Consider the following 12,746-nt stretch of genomic DNA (forward strand, 5'->3'; position numbering starts at 1 on the left):
TTCAGGTCGACCTCTATTAAAATCATCAAAGTCAGTGAAACTTGAATAGAACCAAAGCGCTGATAATCATAAAATCTACAATACTTGCCCATTTAAATTCAACATATTACCCAGCATATAATATAGCCTATCGACATATTTTCGATTGACCTCTTAAAATTTCAAGACATTAAGTCTCTGCCTGGAGTTTATTTTAATTTCCACACCAGATGGAGAATTCTAATGAAGAGAATAATATCAAATCCATGAGAATCTAACAACAGACAACAACTGATATCATTTCAAACCTAGAATAATTTTAGAAATATGAAAAAAGATAATTCATTGCACATGCTAAACAGCGACAGAAAATCTCTCTAGAATTCACTTACACTCGTTATTACTAACTTATCATTTGATATTTCAGTACTCGCATTTTTTGCTCCTATGCCTCAGTTTTGCTTGTTTCTTTTGGCAGAAAGGATTCCCACCACCCATACTCATATTTGGGATATGGTGCAACCCATTTCTCTGGCTTTTCAAACTGCAGATCGATGGGATTTGATACCATAGCTTTCGCAAAACTCTCTGCTTCAAAGTTTTCAGCTAAAACCCTATCCAACCTCAGCTTCATGAACCTGCAAAGCAAATATAAAATTTTCATAATAAGGGCTATCTGCATAAAGTGCCTTTTGATTAGTAAAAAAAGAAACAGAGAAGTAAAACAAGTACTATTTTAGCTTTCAAATGTGCCTTCTTCTACATTTTGTATTTTCTTGTTTATGAATAAAGGCGGTAACCAATTTAGTACCAAGGAAAAATGTTCTATTTGGTTCTCAAAGTTTATCTTGTACGAACTCGTCCTACATACTTTGATTGAATGCTTGGGCTGTCTCGTCTTAACGTTGAATGCAATTCCCTCTAGCAAATCTATCATCTTTGCCCTCGTTCTAAGCTATTTTGCGTTGACTATATGAACTTAACCTCCATAACAATGAAGAAAATGTTCTCTATTTACCAACACCCTTATGCGATTTATGCCATGCTCGTGTGTTTGGGTTCCAAACTGGATGAAACATAGAGTTTAGATATTCCAGTTTCTATCATCAAGTCGATGTTGGGTTAATGATTCATCATTAGTTTACAATGATCAATGATGGTCTTAATTTTTGCAACGAGCTTTGGTGCGGATTTGGCAAAAAAACTACAACAAGAGGCTGCATAAGACTAAAAGAAGCAACTTGATCATCTACATAACTTTAAGATGGATTCTAACACAAATCAAAGAATATTCCATCATGCTCTGGTACTATAAGAAGAATGATAAAAAGGTAGGATTTTTGTAGAGGCTTCAATAGAAAATGAGAAATTTGAGAAGATTGTAGGTGTCAATACAGATGTGAAACCAAACATCACGTACCCCCTTCTATTAGATCAAAAGAAAACTTTTGCTTTAATAGATATAACCATAATCAATCCCAATATCGTTCATGTCAAACTATTAAAATAATTAAGAAGATGCGGAACCATACGTGAATCCATTGAGTAGGATGTGATTCTTGAGTTTTGTTGATTTGTAGATCTTCCAAATCTTCTACGTATATATCCTTCTTAGAAAAACTCCAATCCTTCTGAAGATGAGAAATCAGAAAGAGATTCTACGTAGAGATTTGGGGAACCACAACCCTATTTATAACTATTATCAGTTATTCATAATTATCAATTCAGCCCATCATAGAATTAACAATTATATTTTGGTCTCTACACATAGGAGGCCCATACTTTAATTATGCATTAAAAGCCCAAACCCTAATCAGATCACTTTAAAGGGCTAACCATGATTGATAGCACATAATACATATATATTTAATAGATTGGCCCAAGTATTGGATTTAAACCCAATAATCTCCCACTCGGACCATATATGTTACTATATAGATATGAATTATGATATAACCTTATGAGCTCATGAATTTTGCTATCAAACAAAATGCAATCCTAACAATCTCATCTACCAGTCATACCAACATCGAATCAAAGCGATCTTCATTGCATTTATCGCAACTAGACCCATCAATGGTCACACATATCAATACAACCAATAACACAAATCAAGCATGAATGTGTAGCATAGAAATTTTATGTAGTGTGATCTTAACATACCTATTTTCAACTGGTTCACCTTAAAATCATAGTGAGATCAAACTATACAAAAAAACAGAGTGAAAATAAACTGAATACTTTATACTGTAGTAAATAACCATATAATATCCATAAAATCATAATAAATAAGTCTACAAATAAAAGCATCTAAAATACACTCCCACTAAAATGATATACCCTGAAGAGATAGAACACCCATATGAGCAGTGTGCTCATGAAAGCCTTGGGTAGTAATCCGTTAGTCAACAGATCCACAATCATGAAGTTTGTCCCAATATGCTCTATAGACACAAGTCCACTCTGAAATCTTTCTTTAACAATACTGCTGACTTAATGTCTATATGTTTCGATTTTGTCGAACTCCTATTGCTGTTAGAATACAACACTGCTGACTTATTGTCACAAAATAATTTAAGTAGTCTTTCAATCTCATCTACAATTCGCAGCCCAACGATAAAATTTTGCAGCCATATTCCATGATTAGATGCCTCATAGTATGCTACAAACTCAACTGTCATAGTGGATGAAGCTATGAGTGTCTTCGCATCCAGCAAAATCGGAGTTACAATACCCAATGATCTCTAACTGGTCCGACCTTCGATATGTGAGCATTTATTCTTTTGTTCTCAAAAAATATCTCAAGACTCGCTTGGCCGCTTTTGAGTGATCCAATTAAGGATTAATTAAGTATCTATCCAATATTTCAACCACGTATGTAATATCCGAACACGTACACACTTGAGCATACATTAGAATGCATAAGGAATCTGTTGCGTCTCATTAATCTTAAAATCATTCTTGGGGCATTGATTGAGACTGAATTTATTTCCTTTAGCCACAGGGGTGTCACCTGGTTTATAATTTTGCATGCCAAACCTTTTAATAATATTTTTGATATAGCTCTTTTGTGATAAATCAAGTATACCCCGAGAGCGATCCCGGTATATCTATATGTCCAATACAAAAGAGATGTCCCCAATATCTTTCATCTCAAATTTCTTTGAAAGAAATATCTTCGTTTCGTGCAATAAGCATATATCATTGCTGATAAGCAATATGTCATCGACATATAAAATCAGAAAAATATGTTTACTCCCACTGAACTTATTGTATACACAATCATCGACTACATTCATCTCAACACCAAAAGAGATGATAACTTGATAAAACTTATAATAATACTGACGAGAAGCTTGCTTAAGCTCATAAATAGATTTCTTCAATTTACAAATCATCTTCCTTGCATCTCCCGACACAGTTTTTTGGTTGTACCGTATAAATTGTTTTATCAATGTTACCATTAAGAAACACAGTCTTTACATCTATCTGATGTAGCTCAAGGTCAAAATATGTCACAAGTGCCACCAGAGAGAAAGTCTCTTTATAGTCAATATCTTCTTTCTGTGTAAAGCCTTTAGCGACAGCTTGTACCTCTCCACATTGCCTTTCGAGCCTCCCTTGGTTTTAAATATCCATTTACAATCAATGGGCTTCGCACCTTCAGGCAACGGGACAAGGTCCCAAATGTTATTATCCTTCATAAACTTTATTTCCTCATTCATAGCATCAATCCACTGTTGAGATTTAAAACTTTCCATAGCTTGACGGAAGTTAATTGGATCATATTCCACCATGCCAATGTTTTCCTCATGTTCTTGGAGAAATAAAATATAATCATTTGGAACCACACTTTTCCTTTTTCTAGTGGATCTTCTTAATGGCACAGGTTCTTAAGGTGGTAGAGTTTGTTCTGGAATAATTTTTGAAATGGGAGGTTCTATGACATTATCTTGATTTAGATCTATTTCTTGAACAATGTCAGGAATAGAAGTCTGATCAATGTTAACAGTAGCTATAGGAATATTAACATATTCCTCTTCAAAGACAAAATCCTTAACTTTATCTTCCCCCGCAAACTCAACATCCTCAAAGAACCAAGCATTTCACGTCTCAAATATTAACTTGGAAGTAGGATCATGAAATTTGTAATCCTAGATCTCTCAGAGTAACTAACAAAATAGCAGTTAACCATCCTATAGTCCAGTTTCTTTTCATGTGGCCTATAAGACCTAGTCTCAGCTAGATATCCCCAAATATGTAAATGTTTTAGACTAGGCTTTTAGCCCGTACAAAGTTTATAAGGGTTTTGGCAGTTGGTTTTGTAGGTACTCTATTAAGTATGTAAGTGGTAGTCTTTAATGCTTCTTCCCAAAGAGATTCTAGTAAGTTGGAATGACTAATCATAGTTCTTATAATGTCCTTAAGTATTCTGTTTCATCTTTCGACAACACCATTCATGGTAAGAAAACAAAGCACGGTATAATATGAGACGATACCGCACTCCTCTAGGAATTTAGCAAATAGTCCCAGATGTTATTCACCTAAACTGTCATACCTGTCATAATACTCACCACCACGGTCAAATATAACGTTTTTGATACTTTTGCTGAGTTGGTTCTCAACTTCAGCTTTGTAAGATTTGAACATGTCCAGTGATTGGGGCTTGTCATGTATGAGATAAAGGTAGCCATAACACAAAAAATCGCTTATGAACGTAATAAAATATTATTGACCAATCCAAGAAACTATAGGGAATAGCACATAAATATCTGTATTTATTAGTTTTAAGACGTTTGTAGTCCTGTTAGCACCAAATCTCCTTATGTTTGTTTGTTTTCCCTTTATACAATTAGTACAAACTTTAAAGTTTGTAAAATCAAGGGGGTCTACAATCCCGTCTGACACAAGTCTCTCAGTTCTCCTTTTGGAAATGTGACCTAATCTCTTGTGGCATAACGAAGCGAAATTATCATGGGTCAATTTTCTCTTTACACCTCGAGTGTTTAATTACAAGGTTTCATGATATGAAGCAACCGTATAAAGCAAATAAAGGTTATCAGCATAAGACAAAGAATCGGTACCAACCAAATTTAAATTATGAAAAAGACTAAATTTATCATTTCTAAAAGAATAAAAGTAACCAAATTTGACCAATACAACAATAGAAATTAAATTCCGTCTAAATTACGGTACTACATAAGTCTCTTTCAAATCCAAATAACAACCGGATTTTAATAATAACCTAAATGCCTCAATTGCCTCAACTTCAACCTTCTTCTCATCACCCACATAAATGTATCTTACCCCATCACTTGACTTTCGATAGCTCAAAGCAACCCGGCATAGACACACTGATGTTAGTTGTGACAGTAAAATCTAACCACCATGTGTGTCTAGGTACCAAAGATAAATTAATCTCAGAACAAACAAAATTAAAAAGTGTACCTTTCTTTACACGCCATGCATGATAGTTGGTATAGTTTTTTTCTTATGTCCCGCAGCCCCACAGAAGAAACACCCATCTCCATTATTTACTTTGTGTTGTTTCTTTTGTGGTTGAGCTTCTGCAGTTTCTTTATTTTTCATTCTTTTCTTCCCTTCTCTTGCTTCAACCTTTCATCTTCTTGCACACAATGTGAAATAATCTCATTAAGAGATCAAGTCTCCTTTTAACAATTATAGCTTACTTTGAATTGACAGAATTGTGTGGGAAGAGATATAAGAACTAAATGCACAAGTAAGTCCTCAAAGAGTTCAAACTTAAATGTTTTCAGTTTTGAAGCAGTATAATACATCTCCATGATGTACACCCTAATGTTCCTTTTCTCATTGTATCTCATTGAGATAAAATTTGCCAAAAGTGTACTAGTTTTAGCCTTTTCATTCATAGCAAATCTTTTCTCAATGTCCTCAAGGAACACTTTGGCAGTAGTTATTTTCTCAGGCATAGTGCTCCTAAATGCTTCTGGAATGGCCCTCCTCATGATCATCATACACATGCGATTTGAATTCTCCTACCTCCCCAAGTCCTTTTTCTCATCAATGGAATTTTTATCCGTAAGAGGTGCAGGAGAAAAAAGCCTTAACGCAAGGTCGAGATCCATGACCCCGAGAACTATCATAACGTTATCTTACCATGACTTGAAGTTGGTGCTATTTATCATAAGAATGAAATTAATATTGACAGTGATGTTTGAAGCAGAACTAATAGCTGAATCAGAGAATAACATAAGAAAATAAATAAGCTCGCATAAGAAAATAAATTAAAATTTACGAATTCAAAATTAGCAATACCCATCTCAAGATACCTAACACAACATTAATATTTAGTTTTTGGCCAGAAATACTAATTTGTAAGTGGTATTCCAGGTGTAGTGATCAAACATCGACGATAAGATATGTCAAACAATAAACCTTTATTTGGACCAATTTATTGTTCACATGTTAAACCAAATAATCGTCACATATTTATCACCACAGATATGCATATGATTATTCAAATATTAACCTTCTTTTGGGTTGATTAATATTTGCCTGAACCATACACACACTGCCTTTTGATGTTTAAAAATAAACTGATCTACACAAGAGAGGCTACTTTGGTAACATGTTGTTTCAATCAATTCTTTTAATACATCATATATCTTTATTAAACTTTAATGCTAAAATTTTGAATCAAATAAATAAATAAATAAGTAAATAAACGAATTCCAAAACCAGAAAAAAAATATTGACGCATACAGACCTGTGCTAGGATTCACTTGGGCCTGCTTACGTTTTTTTATTATAAAACAGGTCAATGATGGGGGCAGTCCACTATAATATTTTGCTTTGCTTTTTCTTTTTTAATCATAGCCCTCAAACCTAAAGCCTCCATACTTATCTCAGTCTGCTAACGTATTAGTGGGCCAACAGAGAACAGCGCAGAGTTTTGAAATTTTCTACTGCACTATAGCAAAATATTTTTATTATAGCAAAAAAAATTTTACTGCAGAAAAAGACAACTAAAATAATTCGTGACACTAGAGAATAAATCGGCGGTACTATAGCATTTTTTCTTTTCCCGTCGGCATTGTAGCAGAACTATAGCAAATTTTTTTTTTAAATCAAACATCAATTCTTCTAAATCGGATTCATAAAATTTAAAATATGATAACCCTTTTGAATCCAAAATCAAGAAGAATATCTAAGAGGAAGAACTACCAAATTTTATTCTTAAATTAAACAATTAAAAAAAGGATTTTTAGATTTGAGAACATACAAGAGAATCACATTAAAAATTAAAATTGATTCTCAATAGATTAATATGAACACCGCTCTGATACCAATTGTTAGATCAAAAGAAAACGTTTACTTTAATAGATAAAACCCTAATCAATCACAATATTGTTCATGTCAAACTATTAAAATAATTAAGAAGATGCGAAACCATACCTGAATCCATGGAGTATGATGTGGTTTTTGAGTTTTTTTGAGATGTAGATATTTCAAATCCTCTACGTATATATCCTCCTTAGATAAACCATAATCCTTCTAAAGATAGAAAATCAGAAAGATTCTACGTAGAGATTTAGGGAACCACAAACCTATTTATAACAGTTATTAGTTATTTATAATTATCAATTCAGTCCATCATTACATTAACAATTATATTTTGGTCTCTACACATAGGAGGCTCATACTTTAATTATGCATTAAAAGCACAAACCCTAATCAGATCACTTTAATGGGCTAACATTGATTGATAGCACATAATACATATCTATTTTTTTATAATAGCTCATATACTGGATTTAAACTCAACACCTTCAACCTTTGGTAATTAGTTTTACATCCTTGGATGAATTGCAAATTAATGTTAATGTAACCATCAAAAATTAGTTCTTAAAGTCATAAATAGAACTATATCATCCTATAATTTATAAAATAGTCATCCAAATTGATAGCCATGATTAAACCTCCCCCATGAAATACTTCAAATCTCCTACTAAATATACTATTATAGGTGACTCAAATCCTAATTCTTGAAACGGGCTCTGCAAGCTAAAGTAATAAATTCAAGAGGTTCTTCATTAGACTATCTATTTGGTTGTTTCTTTAGATGGTAGAGATTGTTAGAGAGATTTAGTACTTTCTCGGGTGTGATTTAGGATTGAGTGATTGAGAAATCTCCACATCATATTTCTCACAGTTTATTAAAGCTATTCTCCTCCGTTGCTTGTGGACGTAGGCTACAAGTCGAACCATGTATATCTGTGTGTTATTTGCCTTCTCAATATTTTCTGCACTTTCGTGTGATTAATATTAGATTTTTGGGGATGTTGTCATAACATATACTAAAGCATTAGACTTTAACGCCTACCCAATGTAAAATTCCCTTCCGTATATACACCCAATTCAACACCAAGTGCTCCTCTGACTTCAACATTGCTTGCAAACCAATTTCATTCATTCCATTACCATTAAAAAAAGATCAAAATGTACGGGTGTCTTACGTGATCCAATTGGAATCAGTGGACACCAACGCAACGGCTGGCCTCTTCAACCTTTTGGTAACCTCAGGGAACCTCTCAAGAAACTTGGGCTCAATCACCAACCAGAAATCCTGCTCCTTGTTCCTCTCCCCATAATTCCGAAGCCTCTCGAACAAAAGCTCCCTGAAATGCTCCTCCTCATCCAACATAAACTTGGCATTCGCCACCAAGAAGTAGTATTTTTTGGGCTTCTCCTGCAACAAACAAAATTCACTTAAAGAAGCAAAAACACTAAACTAAGAAACAAAGAAAGCAGAAACAGTAAACAGTAAACTAAGAAACAGTAAACTAAGAGTTGGCCGTACTTGGTCTTGGGTCGGTGGGGAGTCGAGCGTGGAGATCGCACGTGCGAGGGAGAGGGAGCGGCGCCACGTGGCAGCGAGGAGAGGAAAGGGGCCGGTTCTTGGGAGAGATGGCGATGATAACGGATTAGTGGAGAAGACGCCTCTTTTGGGCTGAGCCGGAGCTGGGCCGCAGTATGGGCGGAGAGATAGAGATGCGGTGATTGCCATGGGGCTTCTGAGGAGTGGAGAGAATGAGATGTAAAGTGAGCGTAAGAGGTAGATGTATCTTATCTTAGCATTTGGTTGAAGAAATTTTCAACATAGCTCCTCACTAACTTTTTTTTATAAAAATAAACCCTCTTCGTTTTTATTACAGAAATAGACTCATTTTCTAGTCGTGTCAGTACCGTGGCCAGAAAGTGGATCTATTTTTTCTAAACACCTTCCTAATGAGGTCTATTTTTTCTAAACACCTTCCTAATTAGTCGGGGTTGTCAACCCCAACCAATTTGAACATCAGTTATAACTTGCAAATTAGTCGGGGTTAGCAACCCCGACTAATTAGGAAGGCGTTTAAAAAGAAATAGACTCACTTTCTGGCCATGGTGCTGACGTGGTCAAAAAGTAAGTCTATTTATGTAATAAAAACATAAGAGGGTTGATTTTTAGAAAAAAAAAATTCGTTCGGGGCTATTTTGAAAATTTCTTCGTTAGAGGTTTTTCCTCTACACCCGAAGTTTTACCAATTTATTTTCAAACCCAAAAAATTCCCAAAAGATTCTTAAACCTAACTACGGAATATTTATTTATTTTACCTGAGCACCTGTGATGGATGGATTTGCACAGTACATAGATCAAAAGTTTCTAAAAATTTACAGTTTACCCTCCGTCATGTTCAAAAGAGGGTTTGAGGAGAAAATTGATTATAGCCCTCCAGATAGGATTTCCTTGGTTTATCCAGCGCGCTCAGAAATCAATCACTTGCCGTCGTCAGTTACTGTAAAGGGGTCTCGTCCACTAGTAAAAAATACAGCATTCTAGACGGAATTTTTTTATTTAGAATAGCCAGATTTCCGTCTGAATTGATCATCCTAGACGGAATTCCGTCTCCATCTAGGATGTTGGTCTAGTAAGTTTCCATCGAGAATGTGTCATTCTAGATGGAATTCTGTCTAGAAAAACCATTCTAGATGAAAATGCATCCTAGGCGGAATAAAATATCGTCAAGAATATTTATAGACGAAAAAGACAACTGTCTAGGATACATCCTAGACGAAAATTCCGTCTCGGATGAATATCCTAGACGGAATTTCCATCTAGGATGTAGTAATTATTTAAAATATATATAATAAATAATATTTGCTTCTATATGACCACACTAATCCACTTGGATTATTAACAGATCTAGTTACAAACACCAATACAATTCTCCTCAACAATAATACAAATTGTAAAACTTTAAATGAATATATTATTGAATGTCACAAAAATCGAAAGTACAAAAATTAGTGTAATTGTCCTAACAATTAGAAAAAATATAGCATACAATTTAATGTTCGCCAACATCAAAATAAAAAAAATCAGTACAATAACAAAAATTATAAATCATTACAAAAAATGAGTACAATTGCATGACTCCTCTACATCTCCTTCTCGAGAATCTCTGCCACCAGTTGAAACTCTCTATGAGTTCGTCATATTCTCATTCTTGATTATCCAAGATGAAGCCTACATGAAAGTTGCACTTTGCATTATGTACTATACATATCTTAAATTTTCAGTAAATGAGAAGTTAACATATCACGGTGCCAACCAACAATTTAATTGCACAACTTCAAACCATATGACCATGTAAGAAAAAATAAAGTTGGTGCATGCATGAAGATTAAATGGATTTGGTTGACGATAAACTAGTAAGCACTTCCGCCAAATAACTTCTCATAAGGAGAAAAAAATGAACTTCACATAACAAAATATAGATACCTTAAAAGTTAATGTTTCCAAACTATAAGTGTATTATTCATAACTTTAAAATCCATAGACGTACCACTTAAATTAGTCATATATCTACAAACAAATAACCCCAAAACAAAATGGAAATATCACAATCCAATCTATCTACTAAACTAGTTCAAGTACTAATAGCCTAAAAGATAAAACTCATATCAAAATCACATAATTAATATCATTTAGCAAGAGAACAACAATATATAGAACAAACTTTGACTTCCTGTATTCCAATGAGGATCCCTCTAATTGTCAATATTAAAGAAAATTTTAAATCTATCAATTTAAGTATATAAGTGTAGGTGTAAAATTTGATCTTCCAAAATGAGGATTTTATTTGTATTGATAAGAATAGCTTATTACAAATTAATGAATCAAAGTTACAACACAAACGAAGAGAATGCTCTTCTTGTTTAACGTGGGGTCTTTGGTAGCAATAGGATGTCTCCCTCAGTATCGAAACGAAGTTTGCTTCCCTTGGACTATTCGAACGGAGTTGTAGGCGAGCTTCAGTACACAGTAGAAGCTCGTGCCGATCGAGTTCGAGTTCCCGAGCTTGAAGGTTATAAAGGCCGAAAGCTGGAAGAAGGTGTTACAGTACAAGAGCAATGCAAAGAGCAGGTTGCTAACTCAGTCGAGGAGCCAACCGATCAACCAGAAAGCGAACCTTTTTTATGTAGCCAAGAGAGGCTCTTAAATAGGAAAGAGACAGCATGATCACTTTCTTAAATCATGGGATGTGACCATGCACTATTGAGAGATGCCATGCCTCTCACTTGTACTGTGAGCGGCTGCTTGATGGGCTCGTAGCACTATACTCCTCCCCTTCACGTCACAAAAAATAGGAAGGCTCATCCCTGTACGTGACATCATAGCCGTCGGGTACTCTGGCGAGTTTAGCGAGTTTGTTGATCGTCTAGCTAATTGCTTGGACGTGAAGGCAAGCTCAGCGCTTGAGTGAACTTGACTCGTGCAGGCGAGTCAGGTATGCAGGCGAGGGTCTGATCGTCCGGTCGTGCAGGTGGATTTGACTCGTGCTGGCGAGTCAAGCACGCGGGCGAGCTTCGTTGCTTCGTTTGTGCTGACGAACTCAACTCTTGAGTAGGCTTGACTCGTGCTAGTGAGTCAAGCATGCAGGCGAGCTTCGTTCATGCTAGCGAACTCAACTCTTGAGTGGGCTTGACTCGTGCTGGCGTGTAATGACCGTGAAATTTTAATACTAGTTAAAATAATTTTCTAGTATTTTTAAATATTTAATTATTTTTTTTAGAAGAGTATTTGTATTTTTGTTGATTTTCTGTAATTTTCTATGATCTAAAATCCAAATTTTATATTTATATAAATGATTTAATATCTAAAAATTTATTTTGAGCGGTAAATTTTTTTGGAATTAATCTATTGTGTTATCGGTACCATTACGTATTATTTTAAATAATATGTCATATTATTGTTACTATTACTTATTATTTCGTGTATTATGTTGAATTATTAATTACGTATTATTTGTATAAATTATTGTATTATTTTAATTATTATGTATCAGCTATTGTATTAGCACAACTGGTATGTTTTATCGTGTAGGTAATTGTCCCATAATTATTTGATATTAAATATAAGTAAAAATATTTTTATTATTAATTATTCTTGTTTAATTATATAATATGTGTATATTTCGACTATTTCGTGTCAACTGTTGTATTAGCAAAACATGTACATTTTTGTTTGTAGATAATTATTTCGTAATTAGTTTAATTTTTAAATACCCGTAATCATTTATTTTAATTATTTTTGTTTTAAATACCTAACCTTAACCCTAATATTATATATGTATATAAATACCCGTAACCAAAACCCTTCTCCTGTTCACGACGCCGCCACCCCCTTTTCTTTTCTCTCTCCTCTTCATTTCTCTCTTTCTCTCCCTCTCAGCCCATCCCGT

General features: G+C 34.3%; 1 protein-coding gene across 1 annotated transcript; it reads right to left on the reverse strand.

Moving 5' to 3' along the window:
• LOC109831502 lies at window positions 215-9,058 on the reverse strand. Its single transcript, XM_020398835.1, has 3 exons — window positions 8,822-9,058; window positions 8,478-8,710; window positions 215-617 (listed from the first exon to the last, which is right to left on the reverse strand). The coding sequence occupies exons 1-3, from the start codon at window positions 9,026-9,028 to the stop codon at window positions 425-427; spliced, it is 633 nt and encodes a 210-aa protein (XP_020254424.1). The 5' UTR covers window positions 9,029-9,058; the 3' UTR covers window positions 215-424.

This window comes from Asparagus officinalis, chromosome 2 (genome assembly GCF_001876935.1).
Source record: "Asparagus officinalis chromosome 2, Aspof.V1, whole genome shotgun sequence".
Classification (NCBI taxonomy): domain Eukaryota; kingdom Viridiplantae; phylum Streptophyta; class Magnoliopsida; order Asparagales; family Asparagaceae; genus Asparagus; species Asparagus officinalis.